Source organism: Cervus elaphus, chromosome 9, assembly GCF_910594005.1.
Source record: "Cervus elaphus chromosome 9, mCerEla1.1, whole genome shotgun sequence".
NCBI lineage: Eukaryota > Metazoa > Chordata > Mammalia > Artiodactyla > Cervidae > Cervus > Cervus elaphus.
Genome location: NC_057823.1, coordinates 11,460,798 through 11,484,456, shown reverse-complemented (window position 1 = coordinate 11,484,456; position 23,659 = coordinate 11,460,798). Strand labels below are relative to the sequence as shown.

The following is a 23,659-nucleotide window of genomic DNA, read 5'->3' as shown; positions in this document are numbered from 1 at the left end:
GTTGAGGAATGAACCACCTGGGAGATATAAATCCTCTCTTCATCTGCAGAGGAGGACATGAAGATTAGAGAGGGCAATTGACTTGCCCAAGGTCACACAGCCAGTGAGTAGCAGAGCTGAGACTTGAACTCAGTCAGTTCTTCTGAGTCTGGAACTTGTTCTTTCCTAATAGGTGAGAGAGGAGAGGTGAAATGCCAGCCAGCAGGCAGCCCACATGCTTGTTCTAGAGAGACTCCAGGCTGGTTCCTGAGAGGTGTGTCTTTATTATGACAACAAATAAAAGCTCCTCATCTGTTTTGTGTGGCCAGCTAAGTGCCTTTCACTGTGCTAAATCCTTATTTCTTTTGAAAATTGTGTTTTAGTGATAAACATTCTAGCAGCTCAATGTGGGGGAAAATGCATTCGAGACTCCAATTTACTTCCCTCAGTTCCACTGTGTTGTGTGGATTCTTCTGGATTTTTTCAATGCACATACAAACGTGCATACATGCACATGCGTTCACAGGTTTTGTTTATAATCTCACCTTTGTGCTTGCTCACTTGCTCAGTTGTGTCTGACTCTTAGCAACCCCATGGACCGTAGTCTGCCAGGTTCTTCTGCCCACCAAATTCTCCAGGCAACAATACCAGAGTGGGTTGCTATTTTCTTCCCCAGGAGATCTTCCAGACCAAGGGATTGAACACATGCCTCCTGCATCTCCTGCATTGGCAGGTGGATTCTTAATCACTGTGCCGCCTGCAAACTGTTTTGAAACATACTTTCTCCTACTCTTTCTGCCTGTGTCTAATGGGATGCTTGCAACTCTCTGTGAGGTTCCATCAATCCATTTAACAGATGTGTAAAGTGAGGTTCAGAGGGGTGATGGACTGTGCCAGGGGCTGGTGATTCCAAGCAACCACCACAGCTGGTCTTGCACAGGCTTGCCCACTGCCTGGCTCTCGGTGGGGGTGGAAGGACCTCTGGCAAAGGGACAGAGGGAGAGTGGCTCCTTTCTGCAACACTGGCTTGGGGACATTCAATAAGCCAGGCTTGTTTGATCTGGCAGCTGAGATGTTCTTTGATGAGAAACCATGGGAGATGCTCCAGTCTCTTCAGGCACAGAACCGAAGGTCCTCATCTGAAGCTTCCTGTCCCCCCATGCTGGGTCCCTTTATTCTCCTACCATCTGATCCAGGAAGCCGGGTGATGGATCCTGCCCCTAGGCCTGCTGGATTTTGAGTTCTTGGCCACACGGTGAAGCAGTCTTTAACCCTAGCTTCTGGACAGAATGCTGGACCAAAATTTTCACATTAGCTGGCTCCCCCAAGGACTTGGCAACTGCCATCATAGTGTGGGTACTGAAAGGACAAGGACAGGCTTGCTTGTGCCTACTCTGTGATTATGGGGCCCTTTTAACCATGCAGTCCACTCCCCCTCTTCATTTGGGTCCCACTCAAAGGTCACCTCCTCCTGGAAGCCCTCGTGTCCCTGTCACTGTCTGGTAATTCTTGATCGTTTATCTGATCATCGCCCTTCTCCCCCCTTAGAGGAGTCCTTGACAGAAGAGACAATGTCTGCTGTGCTTACAGCTACACCCTAGCCTCTAGAATTGTGCCTGGAACATAGTAGACACTCAGTGAACGCACAGCCACCCAGGCCTGGCAAGGACAGATTTTTCTCTTGATTTTACAGATTAAAAAAGTGAGAGACAAACGGGGTATGGTTTCCTGACATATATTGCAGAGCCTGACTCAGGTCTCTTAAAGCAGTGACTATCAAACTTTAACAAGCACAGGAATCCCTGGAATCTGGTTAAAACATCAATTCTGATTAGGTAAGTACAATCCTACAGTAATGATCTGTCACTGGGTAATGGACACCCCCCAAATCTTTTTTGTAGTTATTTTAAATCAATAACCTTTAAATGTTGTTTTGGGGTGTAGCCGATTAACAATGTTGTGATAGTTTCAGATAGACAGCTAAGGGATTCAGTCAGGCATCTACATGTATCCATTCTCCCCCAAACTCCCCTCACATCCAGGCTTCCACATAACATTGAGCAGTTTCCTGTAGGTCCATTTGGTTATCTGTGGCTCAGCTGGTATAAAGAATCCACCTGCAATGCGAGACCTGGGTTTGATCCCTGGGTTGGGAAGATCCCCTGGAGAAGGGAACGGCTACCCACTCCAGCATTCTGGCTTGGAGAATTCCATGGACTATGGTTCATGGGGTCACAAAGAGTCAGACACGACTGAGTGACTTTCAGTTTCACGTCACTTTTAAATATAGCAGTGTGTACGTGTCCATCCCAAACTCCCTTACTATCCCTCCCCCTCATCCTCACTGATCCCTCCTGCCAGCAGCCATAAATTTATTCTCTAAGTCTGCGAGTCTCTTTCAGCTTTGTAAGTAGTTTCATTTGCATCATCTCTTTTTAGATTCCACATGTAAGGGATGTGGTACGACATTTGTCCTTCTCTATCTGATTTACTTCACTCGATATGACAGTCTCTAGGTCCATCCATAATCAGTCCCCAAGTCTTCATGGCTTAAAACAGTGGCTACTTTATTTTCTCTTATGATTCTGCTTGTCAACTGGGAACACTGTGATGTCACCCAAGGCTGTGATCATCTGGAGGCTCAGCTGGTTGGACCATACAGATGGCTCCCTCTTGTGGCCAGCAGGTGACACTGGCTGTCAGCTGGGAGATAATCCACCCACCTTGGGTGTCTCTGTAGCATGGTGACTGAGTTCCAAGGGACTGTGTTTCAAGAACAGCACGTCGGGCTTTACCACTGAGACCACTTTACAGGGAAATTTGGGAATGGGATCTGGAAGAATTTGTGTTCCCTTTAATGCTTACATCCCATGTCCCAGAAGGGAAGGCTGAGCCCAGAGAAAGTGAAAGTGTTCGTCACTCAGTTGTGTCCGACTCTGTAACCCCAGGACCGTAGCCCGCCAGATTCCTCTGCCCATGGGATTCTCCAGGCAAGAAGACTGGAGTGGGTTGCCATGTCCACCTCCAGGGGATCTTCCTGACCCAGGCATCGAACCTAGGTCTCCTGCATTGCAGGCAGAGTCTTTGCCGTCTGAGCTACCAGGGGAGCCCAGAGAGAGTGGGCACAAACCACTGTGAGAGTGAGGCTCCCCCCTCGGGATCTCCCTGCTCTGCCCTCCCCTGTGTGAACCCTGCTCTCTACGAGTGCCTTGCAAGCCTTACACCTCATGCTTCCAGATGCTCTCTTCCGACTGAGTCTTTTTTCCTCTGAATCTAAGGTGGGTAATTCCCAGTCAGGCTGGATTCTCTGTTCCTGCTCCCTGCAGTCATGGCTGAACACACACCCTGGGCTGTCTGGAGAAAGGACTTGATCTCCTGCCAGGCTGTGTGCCCCAAAGGGCAGAGGCTTCAGATCTCTGAGCTTCCTGATTCTGCGCTGAAAAATGACTCACGATGCCCTCCTGACACACGCATGGAGAGGAGCTGCAGAGATGTTTTGGGACAAGGCTGGGCCAGGCCCTGCTCACCTGGCACCTGAGCATTCTTGCTTTGAGCGCCACACCCTAGCCTTGGAAGGGCAAGGGCGGTTGTAAACTTGGGGGCCCAGAGTCACCTTTGCCCGCGCCCCAACAAAGCCACGCGGGAGGCACTGAGTCCTGAGAGTTCAGGGTCTGCGCCATGTGACCCTGAGCTGGTCTCTCTGGTCAGACACCTCCGGTCTGAAATCTTGGGCCGGACGCCAGGTTGGGGAGGAGGCAGGCGGGGACTGGCTGTGAGCCTAGCCCAGCCTCTCTGCGGCCATTCAGAGGTTGGGCCAGAGGGAGAGAGACCTCCCAGAAGGAGGAGAGAGGAAGTTGTGTGGGACAAGCGCTCCTGACCGAAGGTGCCGGGCTGGTGTTGCTGGGGCTGAGGGTTCTGGCCTGGGGCAGGAAGTGGGTGCTGCCCTAGACAGGGTGGCTCCAGAGAGAGAGTTGCACACCCGCTCCTTCTCCCCCCGGGGATGGTGGTTTCCTCGCAACTGGAGCCCCTGGCAACCTTCCACTAATTCGGTTCTTCATCTGTCTTTCTTTCTCTCTTCTCTCTCTTCCTTTCATTTCCCTTCCCTTTCTTCCCCTGCCTTTTTCTTTCTTTCTTTTTCTCTCTTTCTCTCTCCCTCTTCCTCTGAATTTATCTGCTTCTCCCTCCCCTCTCCCAGCCCCTGTCTGCCTGTCTCTGAGCCCTTCTTGCCGGTCCCCAGCACTCCCCATCCCTCCCCCTCACTCCCTTGCTCCTCTCCCTCTATCCTTCTCTGCCTCACAGCTCACCATCACTGCCTCTTCCTTCATCCTCAGGATTCACCCTCCACCCCATCTGACCACAGGATGCTGGAGCTGAGCCTGTCCTGGCTGGGACTTGGACCAGTGGCAGCCTCCCCATGGCTGCTGCTGCTGCTGGTCGGGGCCTCCTGGCTACTGGCCCGCATCCTGGCCTGGACCTACACCTTCTATGACAATTGCTGTCGCCTCCGATGTTTCCCGCAGCCCCCCAAGCGGAGCTGGTTTTGGGGTCACCTGGGCCAGGTGAGTGTGAGCAGCAGGAATAGGTCTGGGGGATCAGGGTGGATAGACTTCCTGAGGGTCAGGAATGGGGCTTAGAGAGCTGGGAGTCTGGGATTAGGCTGGGGTCTATGGTGGCAAGGGAAACCTTTTGCCTCACCTCCCACCCACTGGGTCCAGTCCTCTCTTCTTTGTCTATCCTATGCTTCAATGCCTTCCTTCTTCTTCTTCTTCTTTTTTAAATTTACTTATTTCACTCACTGGATCTTAGTTGTGGCATGCAGGATCTTCAGTCTTCTTTGCTGTATGTGGGAGCTTTTTTTTTTTTTCCATTTATTTTTATTAGTTGGAGGCTAATTACTTTACAATATTGTAGTGGTTTTTGCCATACATCGACATGAATCAGCCATGGATTTGCATGTATTCCCCATCCCGATCCCCTCTCCCTCCTCCCTCTCCACCTGATCCCTCTGGGTCTTCCCAGTGCACCAGCCCCGAGCACTTGTCTCAAGCATCCAGCCTGGGCTGGTGATCTGTTTCACCCTAGATAATATACATGTTTATACATGATATATGATACATGATGTCTCTGCTTTTTAATATGCTGTCTAGGTTTGTCATAGCTTTTCTTCCAAGGAGCAAGTATCTTTTAATTTTATGACTGCAGTCATCATCTGCAGTGACTTGGGAGCCCAAGAAAACAGAGTCTGTCACTGTTTCCATTTTTTCCACGTCTCTTTGCGATGAAGAGATGGGACCAGAATTCATGATCTTAATTTTTTGAATGTTGAGTTTTAAGCCAGTTTTTTCACTCTCCTCTTTCACCCTCATCAAGAGGCTCTTTAGTTCCTCTTTGCTTTCTGCCAATCTGGGGTTACTGATATTTCTCCGGGCAGTCTTGATTCCAGCTTGTGATTCATTCAGCCTGGCATTTCTCATGATGTACTCTGCATGTAAGTTAAAAAAGCAGGGTGATAATATACAGCTTTGTTGTACTCCTTTCCCAATTTTGAACCAGTCTTGTGTTCATGTCCAGTTCTAACTTTTGCTTCTTGACCTGCACACAGGTTTCTCAGGAAACAGGTAAAGTGGTCTGGTATTCCCATATCTTTAAGAATTTTATACAGTTAGCTGAGATCCACACAGTCAAAGGCTTTAGTGTAGAAGCAGCAGTAGATGTTTTTCTGGAATCCTGTTGCTTTTTCTATGATCCAGCTGATGTTGGCAATCTGATCTCTGGTTTCTCTGCCTTTTCTAAATCCAGCGTGTACATTTGGAAGTTCTCAGTTCATGTATTGTTGAAACCTAACTTAAAGGATTTTGAGTATTACCTTGCTAGAATGTGAAATGAACACAGTTTTATGGACTTGCCCTTGCTCATGGTTGAATAGTTAATTGTTCGTTACTTATTTATTATCCATCTCTCACACTAGGTGTTTGCTCTGCGGACAAACATGATATACACAGTGGCCCATCTTGTTAAATAAATGTTTGGTAATACTGTGATGGAGGCCTGGGTAACTTGCCATCACTTCCCTTTTTCATCCAAGGCCAAAGGCATAAGAGTCCAGCTCCTCTCTCCTCCTCCCCCAGACCAGCATCTCACAGAACAGTATGTCCCAAGCACATTGTCTGCCTGAGATTACAGGGCTTGTGAAAGGTTGTTGCTGGAACTGAAAAGACGCCAGGATTCTTGGCCTCCGGAGGAGAAAAATTCAATCCAGGGCCAGAGAGGAGCCTTGATCTCTCAAAGCTTTTGTGTAATAAAGTTTTATTAAAGTACAAAGGAGGTAGAGAAAGCTTCTGACATAGACATCAGAAGGGGGCAGAAAGAGTGCCCCCCTGCTAGTTTTTAGCTGGATGTTATATAGGTACTAGCAGTCTGTTAATGAAAGAAAGGAGTGTCTTGAAACTCAGAGAATGGCATCAGCCCCCTCATCCATAAGATGTACTTTGGGATAATCTTGGCACCAGATGAGTCATCCCCGGGCCATAAAACAATTAACTTGAATCTTGTAGAGAGACAGATTACAATACAAATAGTTTCATTTACATAGTTTAGGGGAACAATGTCTGAGTATAACATACTCCTTTGACAAGTTGGTTCTGAGCCGTTAGGCAAACCGACTTGAAGACAGAGTCTGGGGTAAATGCACAGTACATTAACATAGCTTAAGACAAACATTTCCATAAGAAAAGTGCATTGGTTAACTCAAGGTTTGAGAATAGTTAACTTCACATGGAACCAGGTGTCATTATGGCAACATAGTATTTTAAGAGAAACCTCCTTTTAAATTTTTATAGAGAAAGGAAAAAAATATATATATCACTAGTTTGTTTCCTCCTGCCACTTAAGAGAGAGATAAAAATGTCTGACACTTGCAGCCTATTTCCTCCGTTTGGAGACACCTGGCCTTCCTGCCTGTTACCCTCTCACTTGGAATGTTCTCAGAGAGCTCCAGAGGCAGCGGGAATGCTATGAAGTTACTCTTCTGACTCCCCATCCAAGCTTGACTGTGGAGGCTGGTCTTAATCATGCTTTTCTCCTCCAATATCTCCTGCTGTGTGACTTTGGCTAAGTTCCTCTCCCTCTTTGAGCTGAACTTATCAAATGCCTCAGGGTCCTCAGGGAGCAGAGTGTGTGCGCTCTCAGTCACTCAGTCACGTCCAACTCTTTGCGACCCCATGGATTGTAGTCCACCAGGCTTCTCTATGCTTGGGATTCTCCAGGCAAGCATACTTGAGTGAGATCTTCCAGACCTAGGGATTGGACCTGTGTCTCCTGCATTTGCAAGTAGATTCTTTACTGCTAGTGCCACCTGGGAAGTCTCCAGTGAGCAAGGAGCAGGTCACAAAGGTAAAAATGACTTATGGTCACCTGCCTGGAGCACCTGAGGGCTTGCATGGGGTGTCCTGAGGGACTGGAGAGGGTGCCTCACCAGAAAGCAACTCTCCCTTCTTCTTCTTTTGGGGGATATGGCTTCAGTTTCTTCATTTGTAATTGTCATGATTTATGGGAGTGTCCAAGAAGCAGGTTCTAGCCCTGCTTCTTGGGAAGATCTTGGGTTGGGAAGATCGCCTGGAGAAGGAAATGACAACCCACTCCAGTATTCTTGCCTGGAAAATTCTGTGGAGAGAGGCGTCTGGTGGGCTATAGTCCATGGGATTATAAAGAGTTGGACACCACTGAGAGACTAAAGACCAATAGTAGCAGCATGGGAGTGTCCATAGGTTCAGGACAGAGATAGATAGCTAGGATGTACTGTGAGAAATAGATAGACAGGATGTACCAGATAGATGTCTATATCTAGATAGATATTTGGTTGGCCAATAAGTTCATTCAAACCTTCCATAAGATGTTATGGAAAACATGAACGCACTCCTTGGCCAACCCAGTAGCTAGCTAGCTAGACAGAGAGAGAGGATGCACTATGCATACAGCCTCATCAGCAGAAGGGGTTCAAAGGTGACAGGGGATGTCTTGACTGATGGGCAGAGTTAACCTGTGTCCCTTGGGGTCAGCCAGGGCTGGAAAGCCCCAGGACTGTAGACCCTTAACCATGGAAGGAATTTGAGGCTATGTGGATGGGCCAGAACATGAAAGGATGTGGACTCAAAATCCAGGGACAAGTCCTGAGTCCACCCTGCTACTAATAAATCTCCTCCATAGGGATCTTCTCCTGTGTCCACCCCTGGGGCTGGCACCACTCCCAGGATGAGAAAAATGATTTCTTTGTGCTAAAGTCATCCTCCCTGTAGGCAAAGAATGTCTTCTCCCTGCCCTGGGGTGCCCCCTTGGGACTTGGAGAGCCTCCATGTCCCTCCCATCTCTGGCATGAAGAAGCAGGGGAAGCAGAGATCCCCTCCATCTGTGCAGGTTCCCACACACTGTTCACTGCAGCAGCTTCTTCTGGGGGAGTGATGGCTATTGCCTTGCTTGCAGGTCCTCCCAATGGTGCAGGGCTTGAGGGACTTCACTCCACTTCACTTACCTGCCCCCAGGGACTTATGATCTGGCTGGGCTCCATCATCTTCCTCATCATTTTCTGCCACCATGACATTGCCTGATCTGTCACCAGCACCACAGGTGTCCACCTGGGACAGGTGGTAGTGGGTGTCATGGCAGTTTCTGAGGGCGGTGAGCCCCTCACTGGCTAACTTCTGTTCACTTCCTGCAGGTCCCAGGGTCCCTCCTGCTCTTGGGCACCCTTGGTCATCTTTTCTTTCCCCCTTTCATTTATTTGCCAACCCCATTCTGGTGTTCTGAACATTGCTTGCGGATCCTTGCAGAGACTGAGCTCTGGGCTCTGTTGTGGAGGACCCTCCAATCTTGGTCACACAGGATTAGAGATATCCCTGATCCTGTGTGGTCTGGGTGGGTCTGAGGGAGAGACACGGGCTGGGGGAGCCCAGAGAGGAAGTAGGGCTTTTGCCATTGGGGCAGGCTGGAGGACTTCTTGGAGGAAGAGTTGTTGGAAGTGGGTCTGGAACAATTAATAGGCATTTTTTTTTAAAGCAAAGAAGTGAAAGTATATTCTGTGGAGAGGACTAGTGCACTCAAAGGCCTGGAAGTGAAAGCGTGAGTACCTGTCTTATATATACACAGATATACATATACATAGATACAAATATATCTATCTTCTACCTATTTATCAATCCATCTACCCACTTTCTATCACAGCTGTCATATCTGCTTATTTATCTATATGTTTTCCATCTACCCATACATCATCATCTATCTGTCACCTACCATCTGTCTATACCTACCCATCTATCATTTATCCAACTATCATCTAGTCATCCATCCATCCATCTTTCTATTCATCCATCTATCCTCCCATCATCTAATGATTAGTGGATTAGTAGGTTATCTATCTATCTATCCATCCACCCATTATCTCCTCCCACCTCTCTCCCCTGCCCTCTTTCTCTCTCTTCCCTGCCATTCTCCCCTCTCTCTCAGTCAAAATACAGAGATGAAGAGAATAAGGGGACAGAGAGAGGCACATACAGAGACATGAAAAAAGACAGAGATGAACAGAGAAAAGCTGACTCAGATGGAGAGAGTATAGATCAACAATCTAGGCAGAAGAGGATAAGGGGGTGAGTGGGTGTGGTGGGTAGGGGGATGAAGCAGGAGAGTGTAGCTTCTGGTACCTCCTGCCAAGCCTAGCCTCAACCCCACCTGTTCCCAGGCACAGAGCAGTGAGGAGGGCATGCGGCTGGTGGAGGAGCTGGGCCACTACTTCCGCGACGTCCACCTCTGGTGGATGGGGCCCCTTTTCCCCATCCTGCGGCTTGTCCACCCTAACTTCGTTGCCCCTCTGCTCCAGGCCTCAGGTATCTCTCCCAGGAGCGCCCCCTCCCAGCCTCTTCCCTGGCCCCTGCTCTCAAGCCCTTCCCACTCCTGGACAGACCAGGTTGAGCAGGAGAATGGACAGCAATGACAGAGACCTGCTGGGTGACTCTGGGAAAGTCTCAAGTTCTCTCTGGTTGTCAACGTCTTTTCTCAGCTTTGGGTGGTGGAAAATCAACAATGTTGGTCCACCATGTCAGATGTTCCAGGAGAGGTCAGAGAGTGCTGGGGCAAGCATGCTGTCCCTGTTGCCTAAAAGTGCATTTTGCGGAGTGCTGTGCTGTGCTTGGGGATTTTAGGACATTCTGGGCCACGTAGGAGCCATGCCAAGGTGTGCTGGGATGTGTTGTGTCATGTTGGGGTGTGTCTAAGCACATAGGGTTGTGTTGATGGGGTCCATTCTGTGCTGCAGCCTGGTCTGGTCCCCCTTCCCCTCCCCCCCCCCCCCCCCCCCACCTACCTCTTCCCAGCTTCCTCTCCTCTTGGCCCCATTCCTGCTATGCTGGGCTTGGAGGAGAAATTCAGAACCCTTCCTGGGAGCCTCCAGCCCCTACCACAAGTTATTCCTCCCCCCCTCCCCCATCCACCATGGCACCTGATGTTCTATTTCTTGTGTCAGCCACCATCATACCCAAGGATATGTTTTTCTACAACTTTCTGAAGCCCTGGTTGGGTGAGTAACTGTTTGTGAAGGGGGTTGGGGATGACCCTGGGGACCCAGAGGAAGGTCTTCCTTTGCCCACTCCCCGTGGCTGGCTCTGCTAGGGGATGGGCTCCTGCTGAGTGCTGGTGACAAGTGGAGCAGCCACCGTCGCCTGCTGACACCCGCCTTCCACTTCGAGATTTTGAAGCCGTATATGAAGATTTTCAACAAGAGCACAGACATCATGCATGTGAGTGTCTTGAACCCAGGGTCCCAGCTGGAGCCTTGGGAAAGGGGGAATGGGCTCAAACACATGTAGTCTGGAATCCTGGTTCAGCTGGATGGCTTTGGGGAGGGGGTCTGATTTTCCTGATTTTCCTCTCTAAGCCTCAGTTTCCTCATCTGTAAAACTGGGATGAAAGTGAAAGTGAAATTCGCTCAGTTGTGTCCTACTCTTTGCAACCGCGTGGACTAGACAGTCCATGGAATTCTCCAGGCCACAATAGTGGAGTGGGTAGCCTTTTCCTTCTCCAAGGGATCTTCCCAACCCAGGGATCGAACTCAGGTCTCCCACATTGAAGGCAGATTCTTTGCCAGCTGAGCCACTAGGGAAGCCCAAGAATACTGGTATGGGTAGTCTATCCCTTCTCCAGGGGATCCTCCCAACCCAGGAATCGAACTGGGGTCTCTTGCATTGCAGGCAGATTCTTTACTGTTTGAAAGTGAAAGGAAGTCGTTCAGTCATGTCCGATTCTTTGCGACCCCCATGAACTGTAGCCCACCAGGCTCCTCGATCCATGGGATTCTCCAGGCAAGAATACTGGAGTGGGTTGCCATTTTACCATTTGAGCTACTCCTTTTTAAAGATCGTGATGCTGGGAAAGATTGAAGGCAAAAGGAGATGAAGGCGGCAGAGGATGAGATGGGTAGATAGCATCACTGAGTCAATGGACATGAATTTGAGCAAATTCCAGGAGGCAGTGAAGGACAGGGAATTCTGGCGTGCTGCAGTCCATGGGGTTGCAAAGAGTCAGACAGGACTTAGCGACTGAACAACAACAACAAAACGGTGATCAAGATGACATAATGGAATCAGGTTCCTGGCACATATTAGGTACTCAGAAAGTTTTAGTTGCTAGTCTGCCTCATGGAAGCTCTGTAAATTAGGACAGAAATGATGAACATTGCACAGCAGTTCTTTCTGCATTACATACCACTCTAAAACTTGTGGACTTGAAAGAATTAGTGCTTATTATTTTTCATGAGATGAAACATCAGTTGAGTCATTCTTCTCATCCTGGTTGGAATCATGCATGCATTTGTGGTCATGGGTGGGTTATATAGACAGCTCTGATGTTCTGGGCTTAGCTTTGGCATGTATTCGGAGCTTGGCTAGCTGTCGACTGGTTTAGGATAGCCTTGGTGGGACAATGGACTCCTGCACTTGTCTCTCATCTTCTTGTAGCTCTCATCACCTGAGATTGACTGCATGGTGGAGACTGGGCTCCAAGAGAATGAGCAGAAACATGTAATATCTCTTGAAACCTAGTTTGGGAACTAGCACACCATCTCCTGTTGACTGAAGCAAGTCCCAGCTCAGTCCAGATTCAACAGGTGGAGAAAGAGGTTGCACCTCCTAATGAAAGAGCTGTGAAATCTCATTGCAAAGAGTGAAAGTAAAAGGAAGGATGAAGAAATGGGGACCCGTTTGCAGTTGTCTTTCACTATGATAGTGATGATGATGATAGTTAAAAGTTATTTAACACTTATTGTATATCAGAAGGGCCTTCCTTGGTGGCTCAGAGGGTAAACAGTCTGCCTGCAATGTGGGAGGCATGGGTTCAATCCCTGGGTCAGGAAGATCCCCTGGAGAAGGAAATGGAACAGTGAGCCAGGTCCATGACATGTGTTGTCTAATTTATTTTCACAATCCTATGAGGTAGAGATGATTATAATTGCCACTTTAAGGATAATGAAATGGAAGGTTAGAGAGGTTAGGGAGATTGCCCAAGATAGCTCATTTAGTAAGTGAGCTATGCCTAGTGAAGCAGGTATTCTAACTTGGTTTGTGCAACACCAATGCAGGTTATCTTTGTTGTTGTTCAGTCGCTAAGTTGGGCCCGACTCTTTGCAACCTCATGGGTTGTAGCACACCAGGCTGTCCTGTCCTTTACTATCACCTGGAGTTTGCTCAAACTCATGTCCACTGAGTCAGTCAGGCCATCCTACCATCTTATCTTCTGTCAACCCCTTCTTCTCTTGCCCACAGTCTTTCCCAGAATCTGGGTATTTTCCAATGAGTCAGCTATTCACATCAGGTGGCCAAAGTATTGGAGCTTCAGCTTCAGCATCAGTCCTTCCAATAAATACTCAGGTTGATTTCCTTTAAGACTGATAAGTTTGATCTCCTTGCAGTCGAAGGGACTCTCAAGAGTCTTCTCCAGCACCACAATTTGAAAACATCAGTTCTTCGGCCCTCAGACTTCTTTATGGTCCAATTCTCAAATTTGTACATGACTACTTGAGAAACCTGTATGCAGGTCAGGAAGCAACAGTTAGAACTGGACATGGAACAATAGACTTTTTCCAAATAGGAAAAGGAGTATGTCAGGGCTGTGTATATTGTCACCTTGCTTATTTAACTTATAAGCAGAGTACATCATGAGAAACGCTGGGCTGGATGAAGCACAGGTTGGAATCAAGATTGTTGGGAGAAATACCAATAACCTCAGATATGCAGGTGACACCACCCTTATGGCAGAAATGGAAGAAGAACTAAAGAACCTCTTGGTGAAAGTGAAAGAGGAGAGTGAAAAAGTTGGTTTAAAGCTCAACATTCAGAAAACTAAGATCATGACATCCAGTCCCATCACTTCATGGCAAATAGACAGGGAAACAGTGGAAACAGTGTCAGACTTTATTTTTCTGGGCTCCAAAATCACTGCAGATGGTGATTTCAGCCGTGAAATTAAAACTTACTCCTTGGAAGGAAAGTTATGACCAACATAGACAGCATATTAAAAAGCAGAGACATTACTTTGTCAACAAAGGTCCATCTAGTCAAGGCTATGGTTTTTCCAGTAGTCATGTATGGATGTGAGAGTTGGACTATGAAGAAAGCTGAGTGCAGAAGAATCGATGCTTTTGAACTGTGGTGTTGGAGAAGACTCTTGAGAGTCCCTTGGACCGCAGGGAGATCCAACCAGTCCATCCTAAAGGAAATCAGTCCTGGGTGTCATTGGAAGGACTGATATTGAAGCTGAAATGCCAATGTTTTGGCCACCTGATGTGAAGAGCTGACTCATTTGAAAAGACCCTGATGTTGGGAAAGATTGAAGGCAGGAGGAGAAGGGGACAACAGAGGATGAGATGGTTGGATGGCATCACCGACTCAACGGACATGAGTTTGGGTAAACTCCGGGAGTTGGTGATGGACAGGGAGGCCTGGCATGCTGTGGTTCATGGAGTCACAAACAGTTGGACACGACCAAGCGACTGAACTGAACTGATGGGAAAAAACAGCTCTGTCTGTATGGACTTTTGTCAGCAAAGTGATGTCTCTGCTTTTTGACACACTGTCTAGGTTTGTCATAGCTTTTCTTCCAAGGAGCAAGTGTCTTTTAATTTCACTGCTGCAATCACCATCCACAATGATTTTGATGTCCAGGAAAATAAAAGTTGTCACTGTTTTGACCTTTTCCCTATCTGTTTGCCATGAAGTGATGGGAGTGAATGCCATGATCTTAGTTTTTTGAATGTTGAGTTTCAAGACAGCTTTTCACTCTCCTCTTTCACCTTCATCAAGAGGCTCTTTAGTTCCTCTTTGCTTTCTGCCATTATAGTGGTATCATCTGCATATCTGAGGTTGTTGATATTTCTCCTGTCAATCTTGATTCCAGCTTGTGATTCATCTAGCTTGGCATTTTGCATGATGTACTCTGTATATAAATTAAATAAACAGTGTGACAGTATACAGCCTTGTTGTACTCCTTTCCCAGTTTTGAACCAATCCATTGTTCCATGTCCAGTTCTATTGCTTCTTGACCCGCATACAGGTTTTTCAAGCATCAGGTAAGGTAATCTAGCATTCCCATCTCTTTAAGAATTTTCCAGTTTTTCATAATCCACCTGGTCAAAGGCTTTCATGTAGTCAATGGAGCAGAATTAGATGTTTTTCTGGAATCCTTTTGCTTTCTCTGTGATCCAACGAATGTTGGCAATTTGACCGCTGATTCCTTTGCCTTTTCTAAATCCAACTTGTACTTCTGGAAGTTCTTCGTTCATATACTGTTGGAACCTAGCTTGAAGAATTTTGAGTGTGACCTTGATAGCATGTGAAATGAGTGCAATTGCAAGGTAGTTTGAACAGGTCATCTTAACTGCTACTAAGAACTGGATAGTGGAAAAGCCAAATGGAAAGCAACGAGTTAACCCAGGGCACACAGAACATAAGAGGCAGAGCCGGACCTTGAGTCCAGGTCTCCTGACTCCCAGCTGTAGGGTCTTCATGTTTTGATAGTAGGGGATTCCACTCTCACTCAAGCCTGGTCTTCCCTGGGGATGGGTGTTTGGAGCACAGGACCAAAAGGTTGGGTCTCATGGAATTCAACCAGGTGGTTGGGATTGGGCAGGGACTCATGAGGGGGAAGTCCCAGCCCTAACCTTGCTCTCTTTTGTGTTTAGGCTAAGTGGCAACGCCTGGCCTTGGAGGGCAGCACTCGTCTGGACATGTTTGAACACATCAGCCTCATGACCCTGGACAGTCTGCAGAAATGCGTCTTCAGTTATGACAGCAATTGCCAAGAGTGAGTCTCAGCCAAGGGCCTGGGAAACATGAAGAGCAGAGGGAGCAGAGGGTGAGGGGGGATGGACCAAGGTAATCAGAAGGGTCTTCTTGAAGGAGGTAGGTCAGAGCTGGATGCTGAAGGACAGGGAAGGGAAAGAGTAGGAGTGATTCTTGCAGGTAGGCAGAACTGTTTGATAAAAGCCAGGAGGCCAGGAGGAGCAGAGCCTGTGTAGCTGTGAGGAGACATCTTTGGTATGAGGTTGGAGGAATGGGCAGAGTTCTATCTTCAGGACAATCTGAAGCCAGACAAAGAGGATATGAACTTCATCCTGAGGTTTCCTGGGAGCTGTGGAAGACCTTTGGGTACATGAGGATCTTGGTCAAAGATGAGCTTGGATATCTGACTGGAGAGAAGACTGTTGTGTAGACACAGGATATGAGGAGACCACAGAGGGGAGGAAGTTTGAGCTTGGTGGAGAAAATGGGGCAGATTTGGGGAAAACTGAGAAAGATACTGGCAGGCCCAGATATTGTGTGGGAGAGAGGAGAAATGAGGGTGATTCCCATGCTCTGCCCTGATGTCTAGGACATGAGGGAGCTCACAGAGATGGGGGTCAGAGAGAGAAATGTGACTGAATGGGATGTGGTCCTGGGTAACTGACCAGAAGTGCTCCTCACAGTATGAGATCATGAAGGAAGACAATAGCTTAAAACATCTGAAATCCAGAAGTGATCAGGGTTCCCAAGACTTCCTATTAGGAATCAGAGTTTCTAAGGAGAGATGGCCTTCTTCTTTTTTTTTTTTTTTTTTGGCGATGCCATGTAGCTTATGGGATCTTAGTTCCCCAACCAGGGATCCAACCTGTGCCCCCTGCAGTAGAAGCATAGAGCCCTAACCACTGGACCACCAGGGAAGTCCCACAGTACTGCTTCTTAAGGCTTTCTCTGGTCTGACCCTGTAGGAAAGCCAGCGAATATATTGCTGCCATCTTGGAGCTCAGTGCCCTGGTGACGAAACGAATTGAGCAGATCTTCCTGCACGTGGACTTCTTGTACTACCTTACTCCTGAAGGGAAGCGCTTCTACAGGGCCTGCCGCCTGGTGCATGACTTCACAGATGCCGTCATCCAGAAGAGGCGTCATACTCTAACCAGTCAGGGTTCCCAAGAATTCCTCAAAACCAAGACTAAGACCAAGACTTTGGACTTCATTGATGTGCTCCTGTTGGCCAAGGTAGGCTTCTTGTGTGTGTGTGTGTGTGTGTGTGTGTGTGCATGCTATATTGCTTCAGTCATGTACAACTGTTTGTGACCCTATCGACTGTAGCCCACCAGGTTCTTCTGTCCATGGGATTATCCAGGCAAGAACACTGAGTGGGTTGCCATGCCCTCCTCCAGGGGATCTTCCCAGCCCCTGCACTGCAGGCAGATTTTTTACTGCTAAGGCACCCAGAAAGCCTCAAGGTGGGCTTCTCTGGGATCTCAATTCAAGAGGTAGACTGGATGTTCGTTTCAAAGGACGGATTAAAGAACTTGGACTTGATCAAGAGAGTGCTAGGGAGTCATAGAGGATGCTCATAGAGGAAGGGAGGAGCAGGTCAGAGAGAAGTTTCAGATGTGACTGTGTAGAAGGTTGCCTGGAAGGAGTAAACAGGAAGCAGGAGACCAGGGAGGAGGCCCCTGGGGGTGGAGTGGGCTATGGAGATGAAGAGGGAAGGATCCTGCTTGGATGATGGAGCTTCAGGGACAATCTCAGATTAGGCTCAGGTGTCCTCAGAGCTGGTGTGACTCTGGGGATCTTGCTTTCTGTTCAGGATGAAGATGGGAAGGGATTGTCAGATGAAGATATCCGAGCTGAAGCTGACACCTTCATGTTTGAGGGTGAGGGTCCCAGTGTGGGACTAGAGAATGGGCAGGGGTCTCTTCATCCTGTGGACTTGGCGGGTGCTGGATCACCCCATCTTGCCTATCCTTCCCATCTTCTTTGTGGGGAGGTGGGGAAGGGTGGCTTGGTGTGGTCCGCCCTTTGGTGCTGAAGTAGCCCAGAGACCCAAGTCTGTCTGGCTGCCCCTCAGGCCATGACACCACAGCCAGTGGCCTCTCCTGGATCCTGTACAACCTGGCAAAGCACCCAGAATACCAGGAGCGCTGCCGGCAGGAGGTGCAAGAGCTCCTGAGGGACCGCGAGCCTAAAGAGATTGAATGGTGAGTGCAAGTCCTCATGGTGTGCTCCTGACCCCTTCCCACTGCCTCTGCTTTCCAGGTGGGAACCTGGAAAGATCTTTTTTGTTGATTCTATAATTATTGCCCAGTGGGAATAGGAGCAGAGCCCAGAGGCAGGGTCTGATACCTAGTCTGAATAGCAGGTGAAAGTTTGTAGGCTTTTGGGACAGAAAGATCTGAGCATCCACATTAATGTCCTTACTAACTTGCTATGCCACTTTAATAAAATCAGTTTCCTTTTATGAATACCATTTTTCTCCTCTATAAATTGGGAATGGGATGGGGAATCTCTCCCCCACAGTGATATTTGGAGTACTGGGATAATATGTGTAGAACAGATGCCACTGAATATATATTCAGCATATGAAGTCTTTTTCCCCCCTCTCTTAATTTTCTGCCTGAAGTTGCATTTTCCTCGAAAAGACTCTCATTTCTCTTAATTTTTGTTCTTTTCTGATTCCCATGTAATAGTCTATTCCAGGGATTTTTCTTTTTTGAAAAATTTATTTATTTTAATTGGAGGCTAATTACTTTACAATATTGTAGTGAGTCTTGCCACACATTGACATGAATCAGCCTTGGGTGCACATGTGTTCCACGTCCTGAACCCCCCTCCCACCTCCCTCCCCATCCAACTCCTCAGGGTCATCCCAGTGCACCAGCCCTGAGCACCTTGTCTCATGCATCGAACCTGGCTTGGTGATCTGTTTCACATATGATAATATACATGTTTCAATGCTATTCTCTCAAATCATCCCACCCTTGCCTTATCCCACACAGTCCAAAAGTCTGTTCTATACATCTATGTCTCTTTTGCTGTCTCGCATATAGGGTCATCGTTACCATCTTCCTAAATTCCATATATATGCGTTAGTATACTGTATTGGTGTTTTTCACTGGGACCTACTTCACTCTGTATAATAGGCTCCAGTTTCATCCACCTCATTAGAATTGATTCAAATGTATTCTTTTTAATGGCTGATTAATATTCCATTGTGTATATGTACCACAGCTTTCTTATCCGATGTCTGCCGATGGACATCTAGGTTGCTTCCATGTCCTAGCTATTATAAACAGTGCTGTGATGAACATTGGGGTAAACATGTCTCTTTCAATCCTGGTTTCCTCGGTGTGTATGCCCAGCAGTGGGATTGCTGGGTCATATGGCAGTTCTATTTCCAGTTTTTTAAGAAATCTCCACATTGTTCTCCATAGTGGCTGTACTAGTCTGCATTCCCACCAACAGTGTAAGAGGGCTCCCTTTTCTCCACACCCTCTCCAGCATTTATTGTTTGTAGACTTTTTGATAGCAGCCATTCTGGCTGGTGTGAGATGGTACCTCATTGTGGTTTTGATTTGCATTTCTCTGATAATGAGTGATGTTGAGCATCTTTTCATGTGTTTGTTAGCTGTCTGTCTTCTTTGGAGAAATGTCTGCTTAGTTCTTTGGCCCATTTTTTAAATTGGGTCATTTATTTTTCTGGAAATGAGCTGTAGGATTTGGTTGTATATTTTTGAGATTAATCCTTTTGTTAGTTGCTTCATTTGCTATTATTTTCTCCCATTCTGAAGGCTGTCTTTTCACCTTACTTATAGTTTCCTTCGTTGTGCAAAAGCTTTTAAGTTTAATTAGGTCCCATTTGTTTATTTTTGCTTTTATTTCCATTACTCTGGGAGGTGGGTCATAGAGGATCCTGCTGTGATTTATGTCAGAGAGTGTTTTGACTATGTTTTCCTCTAGGAGTTTTATAGTTTCTGTTCTTACATTTAGATCTTTAATCTAATTTGAGTTTATTTTTGTGTATGGTGTTAGAAAGTGTTCTAGTTTCATTCTTTTACAAGTGATTGACCAGTTTTCCCAGGACCACTTGTTAAACAGATTGCCTTTTCTCCGTTGTATATTTTTGCCTCCTTCGTCAAAGATAAGGCATCCATAGGTGTGTGGATTTATCTCTGGGCCTCCTATATTGTTCCATTGATTTATATTTCTGTCTTTGTGCCAGTACCATACTGTCCTGATGACTGCAGCTTTGTAGTAGAGCCTGAAGTCAGGCAGGTTGATTCCTCCAGGTTCATTCTTTCTCAAGATTGCTTTGGCTATTTGAGGTTTTTTGTATTTCCATAGAAATTGTGAAATTATTTGTTCTAGTTCTGTGAGAAATACCTTTGGTAGCTTGATAGGGATTGCATTGAATCTATAGATTGCTTTGGGTAGTATACTTATTTTCACTATATTGATTCTTCCAATCCATGAACATGGTATATTTCTCCATCTATTTGTGTCCTTTTTGATTTCTTTCATCAGTATTTTATAGTTTTCTATATATAGGTCTTTTGTTTCTTTAGGTAGATTTATTCCTAAGTATGTTATTCTTTTCGTTGCAATGGTGAATGGGATTGTTTCCTTAATTTCTCTGTTTTCTCATTGTTCATGTATAGGAATGCAAGGGATTTCTCTGTGTTAATTTTATATCCTGCAACTTTACTATATTCATTGATTAGCTCTAGTAATTTTCTGGTAGAGTCTTTAGGGTTTTCTACGTAGAGGATCATACCATCTGAAAACGGTAAAGTTTTACTTCTTCTTTTCCAATCTGGATTCCTTTTATTTCTTTTTCTGCTCTGATTGCTGTGGCCAAAACTTGCAAAACTATGTTGAATAGCAGTGGTGAGAGTGGGCACCCCTGTCTTGTTCCTGACTTTAGGAGAAATGCTTTCAATTTTTCACCATTGAGGATAATGTTTGCTGAGGGTTTGTCATATATAGCTTTTATTATGTTGAGGTATGTTCCTTCTATGTCTGCTTTCTGGAGGGTTTTTTTTTTTTATCATAAATGGATGTTGAATTTTGTCAAAGGCTTTCTCTGCATCTATTGAGATAATCATATGATTTTTATCTTTCAATTTGTTAATGTGGTGTATTACATTGATTGATTTGCTGATATTGAAGAATCCTTGCATCCCTGGGATAAAGCCCACTTGGTCATGATGTATGATATTGTTAATATGTGGTTGGATTCTGTTTGCTAGAATTTTGTTAAGGATTTTTGCATCTATGTTCAGCAGTGATATAGGCCTGTAGTTTTGTTTTTTTTGTGGCATATTTGTCTGGTTTTGGTATTAGAGTGATGGTGGCCTCATAGAATGTGTTTGGAAGTTTGCCTTCTCCTGCAATTTTCTGGAAGAGTTTGAGTAGGATAGGTGTTAGCTTTCCTTTATTTATTTATTTATTTATTTTATTTTTTAATTTTTTTAAAAATTTTTTATTTTTATTTTTTTTTTATAGCTTTCCTTTAAATTTTTGGTAGAATTCAACTTTGAAGCCACCTGGTCCTGGGCTTTTGTTTTCTGGAAGATTTCTGATTACAGTTTTGATTTCCATGCTTGTGATCAGTCTGATAAGATTTTCTATTTCTTCCTGGTTCAGTTTTGGAAAGTTATGCTTTTCTAAGAATTTGTCTCTTTCTTCCAAGTTGTCCATTTTATTGGCATATAATGGCTGATAATAGTCTCTTATGATCCTTTGTATTTCTGTGTTGTCTGTTGTGATTTCTCCATTTTCATTTCTAATTTTGTTGATTTGATTCTTCTCCCTTTTTATCTTGATGAGTCTGGCTAATGGTTTGTCAATTTTATTTATCTTCTCAAAGAGCAAGCTTTTAACTTTGTTGATTTTTGGTATGGTCTCTTTTGTTTCTTTTGCATTTATTTCTGCCCTAATTTTTATAATTTCTTTCCTTCTACTAGCCCTGGGGTTCTTCATTTCTTCCTTTTCTAGTTGCTTTAGGTGTAGAGTTAGGTTATTTATTTGACTTTTTTTCTTGTTCCTTGAGGTAAGCCTGTATTGCTATGAACCTTCCCCTTAGCACTGATTTTACAGTGTCCCATAGGTTTTGGGTTGTTGTGTTTTCATTTTCACCAGTTTCTATGCATATTTTGCTTTCTTTTTTTATTTCTTCTATGATTTGTTGGTCATTCAGAAACATGTCGTTTAGCCTCCATATGTTGGAATTGTTAGTAGTTTTTTCCCCTGTAATTGACATCTAATCTTACTGCGTTGTGATCAGAGAAGATACTTGGAATGATTTCAAATTTTTTGAATTTACCAAGGCCCAGGATGTGATCTGTCCTGGAGAGGGTTCCGTGTGCACTTGAGAAAAAGGTGAAATTATTGTTTTGGGGTGAAATGTCCTATAGATATCAATTAGGTCTAACTGGCCCATTGTATCATTTAAAGTTTGTGTTTCCTTGCTAATTTTCTGTTTAGTTGATCTCTCCATAGGTGTGAGTGGGGGTATTAAAGTCTCCCACTATTATTGTGTTATTGTTAATTTCCCCTTTCATACTTGTTAGCATTTGCCTTACATATTGTGGTGCTCCTATGTTGGGTGCATATATATTTATAATTATTATATCTTCTTCTTGGATTGATCCTTTGATCCTTATGTAGTGTCCTTTGTCTCTTTTCACAGCCTTTATTTCAACGTCTATTTTATCTGATATGAGTATTGCTACTCCTGCTTTCTTTTGTTCTCCATTTGTGTGAAATATCTTTTTCCAGCCCTTCACTTCCAGTCTGTATGTGTCCCTTGTTTTGAGGTGGGTCTCTTGTAGACAGCATATATAGGGGTCTTGTTTTCATATCCATTCTGCCAGTCTTTGTCTTTCGGTTGGGGCATTCAACCAATTTACATTTAAGGTACTTATTGATAAGTATAATCCTGTTGCCATTTACTGGTTGTTTTGGGTTCTAGTTTATACACCTTTTCTGTGTTTCCTGTCTAGAGAAAATCCTTTAGCATTTGTTGAAGAGCTGGTTTGGTGGTGCTGAATTCTCTCAGCTTTTGCTTGTCTGTAAAACTTTTGATTTCTCCTTCATATTTGAATAAGATCTTTTCTGGGTACAGTAATCTGGGTTGTAGGTTTTCCTCTTTCATCACTTTAAGTATGTCCTGCCAATCCCTTTTGGCCTAAAGAGTTTCTGTTAAAAGATCAGCTGTTATCCTTTTGGAAATCTTCTTATGTGTTATTTGTTGTTTTTCCCTTGCTGCTTTTAATATTTGTTCTTTGTGTTTGATCTTTGCTAATTTGAATAATTTGTGTCTTGGGGTGTTTTGCCTTGGGTTTATCCTTTTTGGGACTCTGGGTTTCTTGGACTTGGGTGGCTATTTACTTCCCCATTTTAGGGAAGTTTTCAACTATTATCTCCTCAAGTCTTTTCTCATGGCCTTTCATCTTCTTCTTCTGGGACTCCTATGATTCAAGTGTTGGGGTGTTTGACATTGTCCCAGAGGTCTCTGAGGTTGTCCTCATTTCTTTTTTTTTTCTTTTTTAAATTAAAAAAATTATTTTTTATTTTTTTATTTTTTTTATTAGTTGGAGGCTAATTACTTCACAACATTTCAGTGGGTTTTGTCATACATTGATATGAATCAGCCATAGATTTACATGTATTCCCCATCCCGATCCCCCCTCCCACCTCCCTCTCCACCCGATTCCTCTGGGTCTTCCCAGTGCACCAGGCCTGAGCACTTGTCTCATGCATCCCACCTGGGCTGGTGATCTGTTTCACCATAGATGGTATACATGCTGTTCTTTTGAAACATCCCACCCTCACCTTCTCCCACAGAGTTCAAAAGTCTGTTCTGTATTTCTGTGTCTCTTTTTCTGTTTTGCATATAGGGTTATCGTTACCATCTTTCTAAATTCCATATATATGTGTTAGTATGCTGTAATGTTCTTTATCTTTCTGGCTTACTTCACTCTGTATAAGGGGCTCCAGTTTCATCCATCTCATTAGGACTGATTTAAATGAATTCTTTTTAACGGCTGAGTAATATTCCATGGTGTATATGTACCACAGCTTCCTTATCCATTCATCTGCTGATGGGCATCTAGGTTGCTTCCATATCCTGGCAATTATAAACAGTGCTGCGATGAACATTGGGGTGCACATGTCTCTTTCAGATCTGGTTTCCTCAGTGTGTATGCCCAGAAGTGGTATTGCTGGGTCATATGGCAGTTCTGTTTCCAGTTTTTTAAGAAATCTCCACACTGTTTTCCATAGTGCCTGTACTAGTTTGTTCATTTCTTTTAATTCTCTTTTCTTTTTTCCTCTCTGCTTAATTTATTTCCACC

At 45.2% G+C, this 23,659-nt stretch overlaps 1 protein-coding gene across 3 annotated transcripts in view; it reads left to right on the top strand.

Annotated features, from left to right (window-relative positions):
- Positions 1 to 3,761: 3,761 nt before the first annotated feature.
- LOC122699324 (cytochrome P450 4F6-like) overlaps positions 3,762 to 23,659 on the top strand; it is a 31,191-nt gene continuing 11,293 nt past the window's right edge. The window contains exons 1-9 of one of the 3 annotated variants that reach the window (XM_043911139.1): positions 3,762 to 3,862; positions 4,311 to 4,538; positions 9,710 to 9,854; positions 10,490 to 10,543; positions 10,636 to 10,763; positions 15,197 to 15,318; positions 16,262 to 16,532; positions 17,113 to 17,179; positions 17,374 to 17,503. In XM_043911139.1, the coding sequence (XP_043767074.1) occupies positions 4,341 to 4,538; positions 9,710 to 9,854; positions 10,490 to 10,543; positions 10,636 to 10,763; positions 15,197 to 15,318; positions 16,262 to 16,532; positions 17,113 to 17,179; positions 17,374 to 17,503 (1,115 nt within the window). In that variant the 5' untranslated portion in view covers positions 3,762 to 3,862; positions 4,311 to 4,340. Of the gene's footprint in view, positions 3,863 to 4,003; positions 4,539 to 9,709; positions 9,855 to 10,489; positions 10,544 to 10,635; positions 10,764 to 15,196; positions 15,319 to 16,261; positions 16,533 to 17,112; positions 17,180 to 17,373; positions 17,504 to 23,659 lie in introns of those variants that run through there. The other 2 variants (XM_043911138.1, XM_043911140.1) reach the window with 2 other exon arrangements.